The 23,177-nt window shown below is 41.8% G+C and overlaps 1 protein-coding gene across 1 annotated transcript in view; it reads right to left on the reverse strand.

Moving 5' to 3' along the window:
- Positions 1–23,177, reverse strand: part of LOC120028440 (protein turtle homolog B-like) — a 97,942-nt gene that overhangs the window by 22,707 nt on the left and 52,058 nt on the right. Inside the window, exons 3-4 of the mRNA XM_038973659.1 lie at positions 22,833–23,030; positions 6,771–6,917 (exon numbers count right to left, since the gene is read on the reverse strand). Coding sequence (XP_038829587.1) covers positions 6,771–6,917; positions 22,833–23,030 — 345 coding nt within the window. The remainder of the gene's footprint in view (positions 1–6,770; positions 6,918–22,832; positions 23,031–23,177) is intronic.

Raw genomic sequence — 23,177 nt, forward strand, 5'->3', positions numbered from 1 at the left:
AACTAGGCAAGTCAGTTAAGAACAAATTCTTATTTACAATGACGGCCTAGGAACAGTGGGTTAACTGCCTTGTTCAGGGGCAGAATGACAGATTTTTACCTTGTCAGCTCGAAGGTTCAATCTAGCAACCTTTCGGTTACTGGCCCAATGCTCTAACTACTAGGCTACCTGCAGCCCCACATTGATAAATCCCTAAGATTTACTCTAAGAAATTTGTTCCCTCTTCAATTTAGGCAAAGATGACCTAATCTGCTCTATATGAACCCAGTAAAGAGCATAATATCACAACCATCTAACATAATACAGCCACTAATAAAACCAATCAGTACAGCATACTGCACAGCTGTTACTGGGTCTCGCTAGTATCCTTATGGGTTTATCATCTATTTCTAGCTAACTAGCTGCTACACTACAGTACCAATCAAAAGCTGTGACACACCTACTCATTCCAGGGTTTGTCTTTATTTTTACTATGTTGTACATTGTAGAATAGTAGTGAAGACATCAAAACTAAGAAATAACACATATGGAATCATGTAGTAACCAAAAAAGTGTTAAACAAATCAAAATATATTTTATATTTGAGATTCTTCAAAGTAGCAACCCTTTGCCTTGATGGCAGCTTTGCACACTCTTGGCATTCTTGCATTTGATATCTCAAGGTAACTCTGGTTCTAAACAGCAGCAGCAGCAGCATTGTGCCATCCAGGACGTACATGCCAGGCGTTGTCTGAGAAAGGCCCCAAAAATTACCAAAGACTCCAGCCACCGGAGACATGGACTGTTCTCCTTGCTCCCGCCCGGCAGACGGTATCGGTGCTCAGACCAACAGACTCCTAAACAGCTTCTATCCCCTGGCCATAAGACTGTTAAATGGCTAATAACTACTGCTCCCCCTCACACCTACGCTGCTGCTAAAATTATTATTGATTATATTTATTAGTACCACTACGTTGCCGTTCATTGATTGCCGTTACCATTAGTATATATCTATTTATCCTACTACTAGTACTCCTGTTTACATGTACAGTGCCTTCAGAAAGTATTCACACCCCTTGATTTTTTCCACATTTTGTTGTGTTACAGCCTGAATTTAAAATGGATAAAGTTTCAATTTTTTGGTCACTAGCCTACACACAATACCCCACAATGTCAAAGTGGAATTATGTTTTTTGACATTTTTGCCAATTAATAAACATTTTAAATCTGAAATGTCTTGAGTCAGAAGTATTCAACCCCTTTGTTATGGCAAGCCTAAATAAGTTCAGGACAAACATTTACTTTACAAGTCACATAATAAGTTACATGGTGTCACTCCGTGTGCAATAATAGTATTTAACATGATTTTTGAATGACCACCTTATCTCTGTACCTCACATATACAGGTCCCTCAGTCCTGCAGTGAATTTCAAACACAGATTCAACCACAAAGACCAGGGAGGTTTTCCAATGCCTCGAAAAGAAGGGCACCTATTGGTAGATGGGTAAAACGTTTAGAAAGCAGACATTAAATATCCCTTTGAGCATGGTGAAGTTATTAATTACACTTTGGATGGTGTATCAATACACCCAGTCACTACAAAGATACAGGTGTCCTTCCTAACTCAGTTGCCGGAAAGGAAAGAAACCGCTCAGGGATTTCACCATGAGGCCAATGGTGACATTAAACAGTTACAGAGTTTAATGGCTGTGATACGAGAAAACTGAGGATGGATCACCAACGTTGTAGTTACTAACCTAATTGACAGAGTGAAAAGAAGGAAGTCTGTACAGAATAAATATATTCCAACACATGCATCCTGTTTGCAACAAGGCACTAAAGTAATACTGAAAAACATGTGGTAAAGTAATATAGTTTTTGTCCTGAATACAAAGTGTTATGTTTGGTGCAAATACAATACTGATAAATGGAATGGAGCGAAGCACAGGCAAAATCCAAGTGGAAAACCTGATTCAGTCTGCTTTCTACCAGACACTGGGAGATGAATTCTCCTTTCAGCAGGAAAATAACCTTCTTGCTTACCAAGAAGACAGGTAATGTTCCTGAGTGGCTGAGTTACAGTTTTGACTTAAATCTACTTGAAAATCTATGGCTTGAAGAATTTTGAAAATAATAATGGGCTAATGTTGCACAATTCAGGTGTGGAAAGCTCTTCGAGATGTATCGAGAAAGACACACAGCTGTAATCGCTGCCAAATGTGATTTTACAAAGTATTGACTCAGGGGTATGAATAGTTATGCAAATGAGATATTTCTGCACTTCACTTTCAATAAGTTATCAAAAAGAAAAAAACACATGTTTTTACTTTGTCATTATTGGGTATTGTGTGTAGATTGGTGAGGGGAAAAAAATATTTAATCCATTTTGAATTCAGGCTGTAACACAACAAAATGTGGAATAAGTCAAGGGGTAATACTTTCTTAAGGCACTGTATATATTACCACTAGTTATTACCATAAGTATTTATATATTCCTGTTAACAGCCATGTTTACATGTATATCCACCTATCACGCCTAATACTGACACTCTCACACACTCAAACACTTACACACACACAAACACACACCCACACCCACCCATCTACCTACCACTTATGCTGCTGCCATACTGTTTACTATTACAATTATTTATCCTGCTACCAGTCACTTTCTCCTAATCCCCGCCTACATGTACATATCTACCTCAAATTACTCCATTATCCCTGCACATTGTAAATGTGGTATTGGCCTTGACCCTCTATATAGCTTCTTCTCTTATTTCTCATGTTTTCTTTATTATATACAGTATATTTTTGTATTTTTGTATTTTATTAGCTTTATTATTTTAGACATTGATTACTGTACTGTTGGGTTGAGCTCGCAAGTTAAGTATTTCACTGTACTTGTGTATGTGACAATAAAACTTGAACTAAACTTAGCTGAAGAGAGGATCACACTCTCTCATGGCTAGCCAATGAGAGTCTTGTCTTGACTTCTAACTGCACATACACATGGTGTGGAGTAAACAAACACACCAATTAGCATCTCTAGACATCTGCCTCTCCATCTTGGCCCCTCACTGCACAATGCTCCTGTATAGAGACTACCAGTGACTATCATTAAGGAACTTCTTAAAGTGATGCAATTTCAGCCAGTAGTTTTGAAAGTAGCGCTCACGCGCCAAAACAGGTCCTCGAAAATTGTGCACAACATCCTCCATTTCCATTGATATGTTACGTCCTACTGAATCGTATAATATGATATGAATGTGCTTAAGATCCCGTTCAATCTCTTTAACAGCTGTTCTAGGCATTCTCTCAATGACTGCTTTGGGTATTATCATTCTGCAAGTATACTAGAATATATTCCTTTCTGCACATTTGTAAGCAACCCCCTCTGGTTTTGTAGTGATTTACAATACAAGTGTGCTTTATCGGCAACCATTTTGTGGATTGTGGTGTAGATTATTTTCTATTAACAGGTCTACATCTTTGATTCACATCTATAATGTGGTTTAGATGACCTAACATTAATTTACACTAAGTAGGTGGCAAGCAGGTGGCATTTACTGTGAGCGGAATGGTTGACAGGGGAGTTCTTTCCGCCCATCAGGTACAACACATCAGTACGTAAGTGTCATCAAGTGGGGAACTTGGGAGATGTTCTACAAAAAGCCAAGTCGAGCATCACAATCTCGCCTTACTTTCCTAATTTTCACGTCTCCTATATTCCTGGATTCAGATGCTTCTGTTTTCACACCACTCCCATCTGTAGACCTTTCCACACGAGCAGATGGCCTCCTTAGAGCTCCATACCTGCTCACCGACATCTCTCCTTCTCTCTCCTCTCCTCCTCACTCTGATTCTCCGCCTTCCTCCCTTTCTCGCTCATTCTCGCCATCTCTCTTTCCCCCGCTCCCTGGAAGACTGCTCTTCGGGGATGCACAGTTTTTACACCGTTTTTCTTTGATTTCCCTTTATGAGCAGATTTCAGACAAAATGAACATTTACAGTACAGAGCCAGCCAGAGTGAGTGAGAGAGCGTCTTTTCCCTGAGGACTACTACTTACAGCACGAAAGGATCATGATGCATTTTTATTGAATTGCAGCATATATTTAGCTCTTTACTGTTTACTGTACTCTACTTTCCATCCGCAACCCAACAACCATTTTCACTCAAGGCAACAAGGGATCCCCTTCAGACTATTTGTCTCTGAAGTTACTGCAGCTGTGTGAGTTGACATGCACAATCTCACTCACTGTTTCTCTAACTTACGTATTCTCTCACTCTATCCAAAAGCTGCTGATTTATTAGCATACTGTTAACTGATACTAAACTAAGAAGAGAGGAGAGGGTGAGAAGAGGAGAGGAGAGGCACCACAGTGGCCTCTCTGTCTTTCGGGCACAAGTTCTTGCCATCTGACACCTGCCACTGAGTGGGCATGAATCCTCTCTCCTTTTGGCAGGAAGTAGAGGGCAGCAAACAGGAAGTCAAAGCAGGGAGTGTATCATATGTAGATTCCACTGGCCCCATGAAATGGCTGCCTTTAGTATCTGTGATGAAGCCTGGCCAGGAGAGCACCTGCCTTCCCAACAGAGGCCCTTTGAGGGGACATACAGCCATGATGAGGCCTCTGAATGTCAATTCAACACACAGATGTCTCAAAACAAGCACAAACACTGCCAGCCATTTTGCTCTGGCTCTTTCAGTAGACATGAGAGCTTGGCTTCAGGTTCAGCCCCAACAGTCCCCAATTGGGAAAACAAGGCAGTACCCTTATGCCCTGCACATTTGCTATTACACTGCTGTAAACAAAGTATGGACAAACAAAATGTTTTAGACTTGTTTTATATGAACTCAGACACCAAAAACTGGTTCCAACACACAGGATAAAGACACATCAAACATATTATCCAGATAACTCATTGATAGTGTAAAGTACTGGGAGTAGGAGAGGTGGAGAGCATAGGCGAGTGAGTGAGTGAGTGAGTGAGTGAGTGAGTGAGTGAGTGAGTGAGTGAGTGAGTGAGTGAGTGAGTGAGTGAGTGAGTGAGTGAGTGAGTGAGTGAGTGAGTGAGTGAGTGAGTGAGTGAGTTGAGCGTGAACACTGATGAGGCCGGCCATAGAGATGCAGTGTGCCCGCCCGGCTTGCACAGAAAGCCATTCAAACCAAACACACACAGATGTTCACACACTCCCTCCCGCCCCCCTAGAGGCTCCGCAGGTGACACTCCCTGGCAGGGCAACCGCGAGTGTAACTCAGCAGATAGAGAACTCATTTAGCCACAGCCAAACGCAAACGTACCCTTATATACATGCAATGATCTCAAACACAAATACACAGAGTGTAGATGCAAGCTTGCACACACTGACACATTGGTAGTCTCCCTCTTCTTAATCGTTACCTTTTCAGTTTCGTAGTGACCATTAGGTTTACAGTGAACATATGTTGAACCTCATCCAATGTCAAGTATAGTGTATATGCATATACAATCAGTTACAGATTAGAAAGTTCATGATGAGAATATGAATGAGCCTCACACAGACAGTGAGCATAAGTTGACACACCGAAAATATATTTTGTGTGTGAATCTGACAGTATAAACTGCAAACCGTCACACTAATAATATCTTCAGTCCTTGTGAGGTGTCTATCTGGAGGTTTCATGTTAAAACATGACTAAGGAAACCACTGCATTTGGTCGAGCCCATTATTTTCAAATGCTTGCATCGTATGGAGAAATAACTACCCACCTCTATCCATCCGGAGGATGGCCAAATGGGAGATATATTGTATCTCAATAACACCAGCAGAGACCAAAATAATTGGAATGGACAGATATGCAGCAGCTACAATTTAGCGTCCGCGGCCCTGCAAACTGAATTAAATATGGCAACGTGCAATTAAATTCCATTACATTTCTCCAAGACAAGTATTTTTTATTGTCTATTATAAGATCTGACAAAATGAATACAATCAGAACCCATCAGAAAATACGAATATAAAACTGATTTGGTTTTCAGAAGATAAAATAGTAAAGATCGTGGGTATCATTGTAACTTGACTCTAGATGGTCTTGAACAGAGCCATGCATTTAGAGAGTTAGGACATTGACGTTTCTGCATGATACTTCAACATTCTATGACAGCCATGTTAGCGCCCCATTAACATTACATGGAGAATATTTAAATAATGCTATGTAACTGAATGTCTACAATTAGAACATTATTCAACCTTCTAAAAGTTCCAACTGTGAGTTCCAACAAATGATTGTACAGTACCACATACAATTAGTAAAAAGCCAAACATGGGACTGGACAAGTGATAAAACAAATCAGCAGGCACACAGTAAATCTGAAATCTCAGACAGACAAGTCATTGTCACCTCTACTGTATCTGACTGTCGAGTCAGAGAGAAGGAATGTTCTGACAAAATATTCAGAATGTAGTTAGCTATAGTAAAGCTATCTGAGGTAAAACAATGAAAACCGTGGCGGCTTGGAATGTTAGCAAGCTATGAGGTGAACATTGTCATGAATCACTCGAGCACACACACCTGACGAGATTACACTGTAGAAACCCATTCTCCATATTGGTCTCAATCCCAAACCACACTTACCACACTCCAATCTGTTGGTGCTGACAGTAAAGTAACAGTGAAGTGAAGCAAATGGCACCCTATTCCCTTTACAGTGCACTACTTTTGACCAGAGCCCTATGGGCCCTGTTCAAAAGTTGTGCAATAGATAGGGAATAGGCTGCTATTTAGGATGCAGCCAGCGACTCACCATTGACTGTGAGCTGCACCCAGCTGCCATTGTGGAAGGTGTTGTACTGCTGCTCCAACATCAGGACCCTACACTCGTACCAGCCCTGGTCTTCTGAGCGCACTGGGTCGATCTGAAGAGACGCCTTCCCGTGCAGGCTGGCTCTACCTGGGGTGGGAGAGAAGAACACAGGTAGGGTCAGGAGTCAGGACCATAGAATTTTAGTTGATCCAAATGGTACACCCAACATGGCCGCCAGTGTACCCAAAGAGCACCATGAATCAGTGTGATGCGCATATCTAAACATCGATGACGCTTACACAGCTCTTTCATTATTCTGTTCAATTAATTAATGACACTACAGTATCACACCGCCAACACACACCAACATACTGACATAGCGCTGACACAGACATCACACAGCTGGCAAATACGTAGCTGCTCTGCCAACAGCATCTTCTCTGTGTCTCTGAGCAGGTTCATTTGGTAAGACAGTGGCCTTGGATTGTGCTGTTAGATACCCCCTAACCTATCCAGTTTGATTACAGATGGCTTTAATATAAAGAATGCTAATGCGAATGACCAAGGTCAGGGGGATTTGATTTGACCCAAAATGAAAATTATTGGATTTGAATTTGAGCTGTTCCCAATTCCTACTACTTCACAACCTCTCACAATAAACAAACTACAAACAGAACCTGGCCAGAATAGAGCTGCCTTCCAGTATTAGGATTAATAGATAACATTACCTGGAGGGCAATATCTCTTGCTCTCTCTCGTCTAGAAGCTTCCCAGCTAAGGTTCTCCTCTCCTCTCCATCTCTTACTCTCTCTATATATTTTTTTGGGATTTCTTTCTTTCTCTTGCCCCCCACCCCACCCCACCCCCACCTCTCTCTGTCTCTCTCCAGCCAGTGTTGTCATGTTTGCAGTTTTCCCACCAAATTGGGCTACCTTGAAAACGATGTTGCAGTTGAAAATGTATTGGTCATGGGTTGCAGGTTTTTGGGCTATTTCTAACATGCTGACTAGACCGGGCCATTGCGCGCATGTTGATTTTGTCCATCCACACCAGACGCGATCAGGACACACAGGTTGAAATATCAAAACGAACATGTAATGGATTACAAAAAATAACTGTAAACCGTTACAATACCAGCAAAAAAAATGTTTTAAGTAGATAATTACTTCTAGGATTACTTTCAAATTTAGAAGGGATATTTTCAGAATATTTTTTTTCCTTTCATATTAACGTCAATCATATAATTAACTGAAAAAGTACCTCTTTGATCTTACCGTCTGAGCAACATACACAGTCACAAAGGAAAAAGGTATGGCGCGCCAACACAGCGCATTACCCCAACCCCATGCAGTACATTTTTTGGATGGCATTTTCAAAGAACAGTGTGTTCAGAGAAGAAAGGGGCAGTAATGTAACAGTTCAATGCAAACTATGTTTTCCCACGGTAAAGCTGCTGTCAATATCCAGAGACTCGACTTCGAACCTGAAGAAACACTTGGATGTAAGGATGACGATTGGGAGGTGTGGATCGTTATCTTGCTTAGCTACCTAGTCTCTAGAGACAGACAGGTTGTCTTCACAATGTTACCAATCTTCCGGTATAGGTCGGGGATTTCAGAGAGTACTAGCTAGCTACTTAGTCAGATTTCTAGCTAGCTAGCCTGTTTAGTTTGCTAATTTGCTTGCCAACTCTCCTACACTATGTGGTATGCTGCTCACTTAAGGTTGCTCTGTCGGTTGCTAGCTACTGTACTTAGCAAGATATTATAGCAAGTATGCTATTGTGCTAATTTGTTAACAATTTAATGAAATCTATTTTAACTAAGACAAATCAGTTGTAGATAGTTGGGTGAAATCCACTGGGCTACATAGCCTAGCTAGCTAGCTAAATCAAAAGTACAAAAAAATAACGTTTTGAAAGTTAACGTTAGTTGCACTCTGTAACCCAACATTACAAGATGCTCACTGTCAGGGTTGTTGCTAACTTAGTTAGCTAGCTAGCTAGCTATGGTTTCAGAGTACCATGCTACCCAAATCAAGAAAGCCACACTGCAGTTGTCCTGCTGTTTAATAGTTTTTTCAACCCAAATAAATATTTGAGTATTTCTATACAAAAAATATAAACCACCATAGACATCATTGCATTCACAGCTTTGTCCATATGTGAGTGGTTACATGTTCCAACCCCAGCCCTGTGTTTATGAGATAGGGGCAGGCTATAGAAAGTGAAACATAAGTTTCAAAAGGTTGGACAAAATTTGGGTAAAGCTACAATCCTTAATTGAAACAATAACAAGCTTCTCACTCCACTGTTATTTTACTTATACTGTATTGTCATAGTTAAGTGATTACATTTTGTTTTTTCAGAGGATGCATAACAATCAATGGAAGACCCTGAGCAGGAAAAGGCAACCAGATGACATGGAGGAGTGGAGAGATGCACAGCCATCTACAGATGGCCAAAAAGGGACATCTTGTACACCATTGAAACAAGCAAAACTATAACCAGAAGAACCACACACCTAACAAAGCCAGGTTAATCACTGGGTATTTGACTTCATCATAGAGGATGTGCAACCCTTTTCACTAGTAGAGGTGCCTTCATTCCCCCAAGCTAGTAGAAGGAATCAGTGGTGGGAGAAAAGTTATGTGTAGAAAGACTTTGATGTATCGGATAGAAAGGGAATTTGAGTCCATGAAAGAGGCTCTCTCCACCAAACTCCAGAGCATAAAGTCAGTCTGCACCACAGCAGCAGTGGTGTAAAGTAAAAATTCTTTAAAGTACTACTTAAGTACTACATTTTAACAATTCCATTTACTTTTTATACTTAAGTATATTTAAAACCAAATACTTTTAGACTTTTACTCAAGTAGTATTTTACTGGGTCACTTTTACTTGAGTCATTTTCTATGAAGGTATCTTTACTTTTTCTCAAGTATGCCAATTGAGTACATTTTCCACCCCTGCACAGCAGACATCTGGTCTGCCCATAACAGATGCTTCTTCAGCCTGACATGCCACTGGATCGAGGAGGACACCTTGGAGAGGGAGTCAGCTGCTTTCGCTTGTGCAAGACTGAGAGGACGTCATACCTACAGTATGATGTGATTACTGCCAAGTTAAGTGAAATGCATGAAGACTTTCAAATTCAGCACAAAGTGAGGGCCATGTCTGATATGTGGGTTTATTGCACCTAGCTGCACTTTTTGTTTTCTTAAACTAAAAAAAAAACAACTTGGTGGACTAAATGTGTGATTACACTGTAAAAATGTTTTCTTCATATTTTCTATTATATTCTATATTATATTCTATTTTATATTATATCTCATTTTAGTTATTCAGCAGACACTCTTATCCAGAGCGACTTACAGTAGTGAGTGCATACATTTTCATACTTTTTTGTACTGGTGTCCCGTGGGATAAGTGTTTAGTACCTATTTTCACTTTGGAAAAAATCCTGCCCAAATTAAACTGCCTCGTACTCTATTCTAGATCATACAATATGCATTGGATAGAAAACACTCTCAAGTTTCTAAAACTGTTTGAATTATATCTGTGAGTAAAACAGAACTCATTTTGCAGCAAACTTCCATACAGGAAGTGAAAAATCTGAAAACGAGGCTCTGTTCCAGGGCCTGCCTATTCAACTGGCTTATATTTATCGATATACATGCACTTCATATGCCTTCCACTAGATGTCAACAGGCAGTGGAAGGTGGAATGGGGTGTCTAGCTTGATCTGAGGTCGAACAAGAGCTTTTGGAGTGGCAGGTCAGGAATTTCCTTTCTCTACCTAGGCGCGCGAAGCACCTCCATATTGTCTTCTGATAAGCGTTCGGTATACACGGCTAATATCTCCGGCTCTGATTTTATTTGATACATGTGATAATAACTTCGTAAAGTATGTTTTTTCAACCGAGTTTTATCAGATTATTCAACGTTTATTGGGACTTTTGGAGTTTTCCGTTCTTTGCGTCGAGAGAAACTGGGAACGTCATCAACATTGGCTAGCATTGTGGCGCGAATTCGACAGGAGAAAAGGACATTCTAAAACCAACCAACGATTTATTCTGGAAATAGGACTCCTTGTACAAGATTCTGATGGAAGCTCAGCAAAAGTAAGAACAATTTATGATGTTATTTCGTATTTCTGTGGGAAATGTTATTTCTATTCTCCGCCGTTTTGGCGGCCGCTGTCTCGCAATAACGCAAGCTGTTTGTTATGGTAAAGTTATTTTTAAAAATCTAACACGGCGGTTGCATTAAGAACCAGTGTATCTTTTATTTGCCATACAACAAGTATTTTTTAGGAAAGTTTATGATGAGTTCTTTGGTCAGATTATGTGAGTGTCCAAAATAGCTCCTGACATTCTGGGGAAATGTTGCTACATTTTCACAATGTATAACCACGGTTTGCAGCTCTAAATATGCAAATTTTCGAACAAAACATAGGTGTATTGTATAACCTGATGTTATAAGACTGTCATCTGATGAAGTTGTTCAAGGTTAGTGATTCATTTTATATCTTTTGCTGGTTTTTGCGAATGCTATCTATGCGGTGAATAAATGCGGTTGTGTGTTTGGCTATTGTGGTAAGCTAATATAATGCTATATTGTGTTTTCGCTGTAAAACACTTAAAAAAATCGGAAATATTGGCTGGATTCACAAGATGTTTATCTTTCATTTGCTGTACACCATGTATTTTTCATAAATGTTTTATGATGAGTATTTAGGTATTTCACGTTGCTCTCTGTAATTATTCTGGCTGCTTTGGTGATATTTTTGATGGTAGCTGCAATGTAAAACTATGATTTATACCTCAAATATGCACATTTTCGAACAAAACATAAATTTATTGTATAACATGTTATAAGACTGTCATCTGATGAAGTTGTTTCTTGGTTAGTGACTAATTATATCTCTATTTGGTCGGTTTTGTGATAGCTACCTATGCGGTAGAAACAAGGATGAAAATATGCGGTTGAGTCTTTGGCTATTGTGGTTAGCTAATAGAAATACATATTGTGTTTTCGCTGTAAAACATTTAAAAAATCGGAAATGATGGCTGGATTCACAAGATGTTTATCTTTCATTTTCTGTATTGGACTTGTGATTTCATGAAAATTATATTATATAATATCCCTGTCCCGTTAGGCTAGGCTAGTCAGCTTTTTTGATGAGGATGCTCCCGGATCTGGGATGGATATTAAGTAAAGGTAAAGCCCTTACTTATACCTGGTTTTAACATGTATCCTTTGTCCTGCACATTGTGTTTTAGCCCACATTTTTCGATAGGTGTACATGATTAAAAGACGCATTGGGGTCTGACTGTGATCAGATCTTATAGGTGTAAATGGACAAGATCAGGATGCAGGACACATGTTAGAAGCAGGTATACAGGGCTTAAATCAAACCAAATCAAATTTTATTTGTCACATACACATGGTTAGTAGATGTTAATGCGAGTGTAGCGAAATGCTTGTGCTTCTAGTTCCGACCATGCAGTAATATCTAACAAGTAATCTAACAATTTCACAACAACTACCTTATACACACAAGTGTAAAGGAATGAATAAGAATATGTACAAAAAAATATATGGATTAGCGATGGCCGAATACATTTTTAAGTGGTTGTAGAATCGAACGGCTCTTTTCTGGATTTTGATTATTAGCGGGTATCGGCCTAATTCTGCTCTGCATGCATTATTTGGTGTTTTACGATGTACACTGAGGACATTTTTTGCAGAATTCTGCATGCAGTCTCAATTTGGTGTTTGTTCCATTTTGTGAATTATTGGTTATGGAGCGGACCGCAGACCTCACAACCATAAAGGGCAATGGGTGTCACATCTGCCCCCCCCCCCCCCGGCACTTGAGGGCGCCAGGCTGCCCTGCATCACTATCATCTATTATGCACACCTGCCTTCCCTCGTCACGCGCATCAGCGATATTGGACTCACTCATCTGTTTATTACCTCCTCTATATTTGTCAGTTCCCTTGCTCTGTTCCCCGCTGCTGCATTTAATGTTTTTTGTCTTTGTTACCTGTTTGCTGACGCTGTTCCTGTCTCATTCCATGTCCGTTATTTATTAAATGTTTTACTCCCCGTACCTGCTTCGTCTCTCCAGCGTCATTCCATGTGACAATGGGTTCTATAACTGATTAAAGTATTTTGGAGCTGATGTTTAGGTCGAGGTATTGTTTTTTATTATTTTATTATTATTATATTTAACCAGGCTAGTCAGTTAAGAAAAAAATCTTATTTTCAATGACGGCCTAGGAACAGTGGGTTAACTGCCTGTTCGGGGGGCAGAACGACAGATTTGTACCTTGTCAGCTCAGGGATTTGAACTTGCAACCTTTCGATTACTAGTCCAATGCTCTAACCACTAAGCTACCCTGCCACCCCGTATACATATATATTTTTTTTTCTTCTTTTGTCTAGATGGAATTTGTATTCTTGGTCCTGGCAACTGGACTTTTTTTGGAACACCATTATTTTTGTTTTACTGAGATGTACTGTTAGGGCCCAGGTCTGACAGAATCTGTGCAGAAGATCTAGGTGCTGCTGTATGCCCTCCTTGGTTGAGGACACAAGCACCAGATCATCAGCAAACAGTAGACATTTGACTTCAGATTCTAGTAGGGTGAGGCCGGGTGCTGCAGACTGTTCTAGTGCCCTCGCCAATTCATTGATATAAATGTTGAAGAGGGTGGGGCTTAAGCTGCATCCCTGTCTCACCCCCCAGCCCTGTGGAAAGAAATGTGTGTTTTTCGACAATTTTAACAGCACACTTGTTGGTTGTTTACATGGATTTTATAATGTTGTATGTTTTTTCCTCAACACCACTTTCCATCAATTTGTATAGCAGACCCTCAAGCCAAATTGAGTCTAAAGATTTTTTGAATCAACAAAGCATGAGAAGACTTTGCCTTTGTTTTGTCTTGTTTGTCAATTAGGGTGTGCAGAGTGAATACGTGGTCTGTCATACGGTAATTTGGTAAAAAGCCAATTTGACATTTGCTCAGTACATTGTTTTCGCTGAGGAAACGTACGAGTCTGCTGTTAATGATAATACAGAGAATTTTCCCAAGGTTGCTGTTAACGCATATCTCCGGTCGTTATTGGGGTCAAATTTGTCTCCACTTTTGTAGATTGGGGTGATCAATCCTTGGTTCCAAATATTTGGGAAGATGAACTGAGGATGACGTTAAAAAGTTTAAATATAGCCAATTGGAATTTGTGGTCTGTATATTTGATCATTTCATTTAGGATACCATCACCCCACAGACCTTTTTGTGTTGGAGGGTTTGTATTTTGTCCTGTAGTTCATTCAATGTAATTGGAGAATCCCGTGGGGTCTGGTAGTCTTTAATAGTTTATTCTAATATGCCCACATTTTTGTTTTTGCCTTGGCACTGCACAGCTGAGTCAAATGATCAACTCATCATCAAGCTTCAAGTGGTATTTATGTATTCATTTGTGATGCTATCCTTGATATGATCCTGTTATTGTCACATGCACATATGTGTGCATATGCATCTATCAATCCAATGTTATCATGATTTGTTATCAGGGATATTATACTTCAGTAATCCACAATGACCTGGTGATGTAAAAGTCTAACAATTACATTGTCTTCTACATTCCTACAGAAACCTTGTAACTGGAGATTCCTTCAAAACGATTGCCTACAGTTAACGTGTAGGGCACTGCAAGGCCATCTGGGACTGCCTCATGGAGGAATTCAGGTGTGTGAAGGCTACCTGTGTCCTGCATAACTTCATGAGGATGGACACGAGGACCAGGAGGGGATCTGCAGCTCGCCACCATGTGCCAGAGGAGAAGTCTGCTGCTCTGCAGGATGTTTCAAGGATGGGGTCCAACAACGCAGCAAGAGGCAATCTGTGTACGGGAGATCTTCACCTCCTACTTCTTCGAAGAGGGTGCTGTTCACTGGTAACACCATAGACTATAGACACAACCTGGTGATACCATAGACTATGCACAACCAAAGGCTATTTTAAGAGCCATTTACATTGCAATTAGAGTATTCTTCCATTTACTTAGCTATGTCAACTGCAGTTATTCAATTCCCAGTTTCTCGCCCTTTGATTTCTACTTCTCAGGTGAGGGTGCTGTTTAGGTAAGGGTGTGATGTCTGTACAAAAACAAAACAGGCTATTTTAAATCACCCATATTGAATAAAATGTAGGACAATTAGACACCCTATAACCCACACCTACATACTCGTGTATCAATCTGATTGATGGATTGTGTTGTGCAGTAAGCAGGCTCAGGTGTATAACTGTAGCTCCTTCCACCTTCAAGGAATAGGCAAGAGGGCCAACCATGGAGAATAGTAAGACACTTCATTATTTCTATAACTAGGCTATATTGTTTGTCCTGGTGTGCCCGTTCATGTTTTCCAGCATAAAGTACTATGCAGCCACTTAGTGTGGTGTGGACACCAGGTGAGGCCACACACACAGATTCCTGTTAGAACACTGTCTCTTTAACTACCTTATTTTCTCAATAACAGTATCTCTCCTTCACTTCATCCCTCGCCTCATCTCCCTAAATTCTCTAGGTTATATCAGCTATGTCGGTGAACCCCTCCCGCATCTGAACTGGCTACATAGAGGGCACAGCATGATCAGAGGTGAGAGGTCACTTGTTCAGGTCAACAGGATGTATTATTAAAGAGATGCTTTACATTGAAATACAGATAGTGTAACGTTCGTCGTCTGAAGATGAGGAATCATCGGACCAAAGCGCAGCGTGGTAAGTGTTCATGTTAATTTATTAAAACAGAACACTAAACAAAATAACAAATAGAATGAAACGAAACGAAACAGTCCTGTCTGGTACAGACACAAAGACAGAAAACAACTACCCACAAAACACAGGTGGGAAAAGGCTACCTAAGTATGGTTCTCAATCAGAGACAATGATAGACAGCTGCCTCTGATTGAGAACCACACCCGGCCAAACACATAGAAATAGAAAACATAGAACAAAAACATAGAATGCCCACCCCAACTCACGCCCTGACCAAACTAAAATAGAGACATAAAAAGGATCTCTAAGGTCAGGACGTGACAGTACACCCCCCCCCCCCCCCAAAGGTGCGGACTCCGGCCGCAAAACCTAAACCTATAGGGGGGGGGGTCTGGGTGGGCATCTATCCGCGGTGGCGGCTCTGGTGCGGGACGTGGACCCCGCTCCACCTTAAGCTTGGCCCACTTATGTGGCGCCTCTGGAGCGTGGACCCTCGCCGCCGCCTCCGGACTGGAGGGCGACTCTGGCAGCTCCGGACAAGAGGGAGACTGGCAGCTCCGGACAGGAGGGAGACTGGCAGCTCCGGACAGGAGGGAGACTCTGGCAGCTCCGGACAGGAGGGAGACTCTGGCAGCTCCGGACAGGAGGGAGACTCTGGCAGCTCTGGACAGGAGGGAGACTCTGGCAGCTTCGGACAGGAGGGAGACTCTGGAGGCTGGACTGGAGGGCGTCGCTGGAGGGTCCGGACTGGAGGAGACGCAGAGACAGCCTGGTGCGTGGGGCTGCAACAGGGCCCACCAGGCTGGGGAGACTTACAGGAGGCCTGGTGCGTAGAGGAGGCACCGGATAAACCGGGCTGTGGAGAGGCACTGGAACTCTGGTGCGCAGCCTTGGCACCACTCCTCCAGGCTGAATGCCCACTTTAGCCCGGCCCCTCCAGAGTGCAGGCACAGGTCGAACCGGGCTGTGGGGGAGCACTGGAGATCTGGTGCTTACCACTCGCACCTCTCCATTAGGCTCAATGCCCACTTTAGCCCGGCACGGGCGGAGCGCAGGCATAGGACGAACAGCACCCTCCCAGCGCCCCGGAGACGCAGTACGCAGAGCCGGCGCAGGATACCCTAGGCCGAAACGGCGCACCGGAGACCAAACACGCTGAGCTGGCACAATCCGCCCTGGCTGGATGCCCACTCTCGCATGGCACTTGCGGGGGGCTGGCCTATAGCGCTCCGGGCTATGAGCTCGCACTGGCGACACCGTGAGCTTCACCGCATAACACGGTGCCTGACCAGTACCACGCTGCTTCCGGTAAGCATGGGGAGTTGGCTCAGGTCTATCGCCTGACTCCGCCAATCTCCCCGTGTGCCTCCCCCCAAAACAAATTGGGGCTGCCTCTCGTGCCTGCTGCGCTGCCTTGCCTCATATCGCCGCCTCTCAGCTATAGCTGCCTCCAGCTCTTTTTTCGGGTGGTGATATTCCCCAGCCTGTTTCCAGGGTCCCTTACCGTCCAATATCTCCTCCCAAGTCCAGGAGTCCTGAACCCTCCGCTCCTCGTTACCACGCTGCTTGGTCCGTTGGTGGTGGGTAGTTCTGTAACGTTCGTCGTCTGAAGATAAGGAATCATCGGACCAAAGTGCAGCGTGATAAATGTTCATATTAATTTATTAAAACAGAACACTAAACAAAATAACAAAGAGAATGAAACTAAACGAAACAGTCCTGTCTGGTACAGACACAAAGACAGAAAACAACTACCCACAAAACACAGGTGGGAAAAGGCTACCTAACTATGGTTCTCAATCAGAGACAACGATAGACAGCTGCCTCTGATTGAGAACCACACCCGGCCAAACACATAGAAATAGAAAAACATAGAATAAAAACATAGAATGCCCACCCCAACTCACGCCCTGACCAAACAAAAATAGAGACATAAAAAGGATCTCTAAGGTCAGGGCGTGACATAGAGATTCAGTAGTCCCAGAGTTAATGATTCAAGGTCAGTTTTGCATGTCACCTCCTGATGATTATGATGACTAACAATGTTAGAATAAAAATAAAAACAAGGCTTAAACATGCTCTTTCTCTCCATCTACAGATATGTTTTGATGAGAGAGAGGATGCCAACCCCCAGTCCCATCATCGCCACCTCACCCACGCTTAAGATAACCTCCGGGCCGACTAGAGACACTATTATGTAATTGTGATGAACTGAGAGAATATTTGGGTAGCACTGATTCATTAATCATATGCTGCCTTCCCTGCTCCTATGTTCATACCTCTTTCCCTTTGTATTTTACACCTCTTGCCACCTATTTCTTCCTGTTTTTATAATGCACAACAGATGTGCATTGAAGTACAGATTGAACTTGTATTTATAATATTACAAGTATAATATTTATAATGCATGTATTTATAACACTTGGATAATGAACTTCTTTCAATAAAGCGTTTCACATTCTCTACTGGTTGAAATGAAGTTTCATTTGATGAAATACTACACATATCCTGTGTTTATCAGATCAATGCAGATGAAGGGCATTAGATATTGAGATGAACCAGATTTAGAGTATTTGCATGATGCATAGGATTTGTAGTATATGTTTTTTTAAATTCTATTTCTGTATATTAATTACAAATCAGCCTTTAACTAGTTAAATCCTGTTTCTAGTATATTAGTTACAATGTGTAACCATTGATGTCCCAGGATCAAGATTGGTAAACACTGTTGAAGTGTATAATTGTAATACATACATGCAGACACAGCATCATTCAAAGACTGGAATTTGATGCTCCTGGTATTGGATATGACTGAAAAATTATCTCAAAGACATTCATACCGGAACTGCACCTTTATTTGCCAAGGTAGAGTACATGATCAGTGAATATATTAAATGTACAGGCTACAATGTGGGGATCTCATGCATGGTAATAACTTGTCTACGACTTGCATCCTTGGCACAAAGTTATATTATATTCTACTCAATCCATAGGCTTCATTAATGTCATTCACTGTTTTGAAGTTGATACAACTGGCTATGATAGCTAAGGTTCATAGCTAGGTTCTGAACTAATATGTATACAAAACGTTTGGGTCCATACACAGATCTGCTAGATAGCTAGCTACACATCCATAGGCATACAGGTATTGTTATCTTCCACTGCACAATAAGCAAGAACATAGCTAGCTACGTTATTTCATCTATCTGCATTGCATGGCAAATATCAGCAAGGAGAGCTTACAAAATTGTACATTCAATTTGCATTAAATGCTTTAGCTAGCTAGATTCTTTACATCCACGGTTTCACAAGACGACAGCCTGTCTTGCTGGTTGTTTCAGGAGTCCCTAAAACAAACAACCAGAATTACAATTTCATACTCATGTCACAACACCCATAAAGCTAGCCAGCTAGCTGGTTAATGTTAGCTAGTCAGCTAGCTGGCTAATGTTAGCTAGTCAGCTAGCTTGCTAAATCGCGATTTTCGTAAATTAACTTTATGATAAAAAAATATGCATACTCGTTTGTCTCTACATTAACTAACATATTCCTGTCAACTGTAGATTTTTTTTGCATGATTCGTTATGACGTTATAATCACTTACATTTGCTTCCATCATAGTATTTTTGTCAGCCATCTTTGCTGAAGAAAGTCTCCAGCCTTGGGTCGCATAGCATCAAATTCGTCATGGGAACCACTCGATATGGTTGGTCATCGCCCAGCGGTCGCGCTGGTGATTTGCATAAAGTTGGAAAAAGTTTCGCTTTTTCACCGCCTCCCATGCCACCTTCGCACCGCCCAAAGGTCCCCCGCACTTTCCGCTTCTCACCGCTTTCCTTCCACCACTGGTCGGCAACCTGTGCTAGTGTATCATGCCCGTCATGCTCGTGACGTGAGCGAGAGGAGAGCGAACAGCATGCGCGCACGTCGTGACATGTAGGTAGTCTATTTAGATTGTCATTATGGAGACAGCTATTTCCAAACCCTTTTCCATAAAACATTAAGCACTGGAAAACTACTTTCGCATTACTAGAGCGCATTACATAAATCCGCTTGGAGGTGGTTTAAACTGCATTCTAATGTTGACTGCTTAAAGAAAACGGTATCAAGCGAAGTGCTTTGTGCATGCTCAATTCTTGGGTCTCGGGGGCTGCCCGGGTGGAAATTTGAAATGGAAGTTATGAAACCCTCGCGTGGTTCTTTTTATGGGGAAAAGTCCTCAATGAAACTGACATTAGGCTAAATGTGGAGAATTATACATGTGTTATTGTTGGCCATCAAGTAGCCTATTAATGTATATGCCATTGTAGGCTAACATTTGATCAAATATATTGAAATTACGATATCACTGGAGTCATTGCAAATACATTTTTGCCGCTTGTGTAGCCTACCTGGAGCTGGCTAACGAATTGAATAAAAAGCCTATAACTTCAGTTTGTTGTTGTTGTAGCCTTGTGTTACTATGAACGCATTAGATTGACTTTAACAGTAGTCAGATTAGGCTGCAGGTAAAACAAATGTAAAAAATAAAAACTGGCTGTTGTTGACAAGCATATTCAGTTCATATACATATTATTCATATTTAATTCAGTGATTGAAATTATGACCCCATCCTCAGTAGCCTATTCCAGCAGGAAATTGAGGAAACAAGCATTTACTATTGCGAAATCGCCTCACTATTCATGTTGAATAAATCAGTCTGTTAATTTGAACTAAGCAAACTGCTAAATCGTTCAGTTTACATCTTGCCTACATCTTGTCTAGGCTACTGTAGCCTTATTTCTTTATCATACCAGTCAAGCGAGGTAAAGCGACATCCATTGATGGAAAATGATCTGGCGAGTTTAATCAGGGCGAATTATATTTTCTCTTGTCACATATACAAATTCCTTTATTACATAATTATTTATTATTATTAATAATTATTATTTTGTAACGGTCGTCTCAAGTTACTATGATATTTGTTCTTAATTGTCTCGATAACGTTATGGAAAAATGGTTTATTGTATAGATATGGCAATTCCTATCTTGCTGTGAAAAAATAAATAATTGGCTAGTTTTCAGGCCTTTTGGGCAGGTTTTGAGTGGTCATTTGGCTAGAATTTTTGCTTGACCTGGCAACCCTGTTCCAAGCTCCCCACAGCTACCTGATGAAGCACAGGGCTTGGAAAAGGAAAGCACTTAGTGTCAATAGTGAAAAAGACTGACTTTTCTTTGAAGGCTCGGGAGATTAATAGGAAATCTCAAAGTAGGAAGTCATGTCACAGAGGATGAGAGAAGTTGAGTAAACCAGGCATGTTGAAATCTGTCTCACAGCTTCCAATCCACTGCATCCACACGGCTTCTGCTACAGCCCTGACAGTCGAGCCAGATGAACTGACTGAAACACTCTCTCCTCTGTTAGAGCCGTGCCCTGCGACAAAGATCCTTTTCCAAACTTTGAAATGTATATACGGTATGTACTGTAAGTACTGTTTCTTGTTTGTTCATTTTGAACGTCAGGAAAACATATTGGCGTGGAGGGCGGGCTGGATTGCTCTTCCAGTAGCGCTGCATATAGATGCGATAGATAGCCTTTTACTGGGATGGCTGCCATAACTGACGAAAAAAACGGCGGGTTTTTGTTGAGCAGGAAATCGATAAGGCAAAGGGAAGAGGGTAGAGGAAAGAGGGCGACTGCAGTCTTGCAGTAAAAAGGCGAGGCTTTAAAAGTCAAGTCTATTTTAGCCTGGGTGATGAAGTGCTGAGTAGGGTAGGTGGTGGCGTGAAGGGTAGGGATCGACCTCAGGTTCAATCTGTCACCGAGTGAGAGGCGTGCTGTAAACAGAATTAACAATACTATGTACACATCAGGACCAGCCCTTCCAGGGCATTCACACACACTGTAATCTAACACTACTGCTGCCTACAGTGAATATTGCCCTCTGGGTTTATTAATATCACACATAGGCTTCGATCCATTGCACTGCTGCAATAGCTGTAGAGAGAGGAGAGGAGAGTAGAGCTAAAGAAAGCCATGCAGCTAAACGTTCAGTTCTTTAAAGACCATAATCCCTCTGCAGGCTTTTCCCTGGCTCTGATTGGAGGAGAGACGGAATTAGGTTTGGGTGAGATGTAAGACCAGCCTGTCCCCAAAAATCTTTAACTAAAAATGCACAAACTAAATATCATAGTGTCTGCATTATTGATTGTTTCTTTGCGTTAGTTGGTGCAAAAATAGCTGATTTTAAATGTTAGATTTGCATATCACCTTGGGCAATTGGCTAACACACTAGAGGAGGAGCACTCCATTTCTGTCTAGCACTGATTAAGACACTTGCCGAAGGGTAATATTCAGTCGAACAGTAAAAGTCTGTATTTTCCTCCCTGCAAGAGAGAGGTGTGCCACTCCCAATCCACTTCAACATAAATACAACACATATGATGTGAACCATAACCCCATTATTTAACATAATCTAAGATAGAATCCCTTGTAAAAGATAAGGTCATAGTGGAATTACAAAATACACTTCAGTCTTCAGGTATGCCCATTTAAAGCTCACAGACATAGAGGCAGAGAGGCATGAGAAGCTAGCTTACCCCCACATACGAGCTCTGCTACTGTAAAAGGCAATCCGAAACCTCTTATCTCCAGCATGAATACATTTAGATCCAGAAATATAGGATTAATATAGTACATTAAGACACAGAAATATAGGCGGAATACAGTACATTAACACCCAGAAATATAGCAGTTCATTGACTGCCTTGCAGGACTAGCCAGTCTAACCGGGCAATGACAGTACATTTAATCTCTGTTCCACCCAGATGAATTATTTATTTGGTGAGAAATGGGAAATGGGGATTCATGAGAATAGCCAGCCAGGCAGATCTTATACAGTGTGCATGTGTGTGTTTGTGTGTGTTTGTGCATGCGTGTGTTAGGCAGCAGGCCACTCTGGCCTAGTGGGCCATGGTAATCTCCAGACACTCAGCTCCATGTAGACACAGAGAGGATATAGTCCCATAAAACACCCAGGGGAGGTTCTCATGAACCATGGCCCAGTCTCAACCATTATCACACTGTCACAGCTCTACTGTAACATGGCATCTGTCCCCACAATACACTTTAATCTGAGCTGCAATGTGCGTCAGCGTGTTAGTGCTGCCTCTGTTCTGTTCTTTTCTGTAATTTCATAGCATTGGAACCAGGCTATATGGCAAATGCTCACTAGATCCTTGGCTCTTACCGGTGTACTCTGGGTTGACATGAGGAGAGTGGTCGGCTTGGCTCTTACCGGTGTACTCTGGGTCGACATGAGGAGGGTGGAAGCGGAAGCTGATGAAGAAGGGGATGGGCACTCCGAACTTGAACCACTCCACCACGTAGGGGGGCTGCTGGCCGTCCAGGGGAGGGGACACGTCACATCCCAGGATCACGCTCTCTCCAGCGCGCGCCGTCACAAACTGGGGCTCCTCTCTCACACCGTGGGCAACTGGGGGGAAAAACAGGAGAGGTTATTTTAACCAAAGAGCAGAGGGTCCCTTAAAGAAGGAGGGAGGTAATGGTACAGTACATGTGCTGTACTGTTCTCGACTACTACAGCTGTGCTGACCAAGCAGAGAAGATATTGCTGCTTAGT

Source organism: Salvelinus namaycush, chromosome 34 (assembly GCF_016432855.1).
Source record: "Salvelinus namaycush isolate Seneca chromosome 34, SaNama_1.0, whole genome shotgun sequence".
Lineage (NCBI taxonomy): Eukaryota > Metazoa > Chordata > Actinopteri > Salmoniformes > Salmonidae > Salvelinus > Salvelinus namaycush.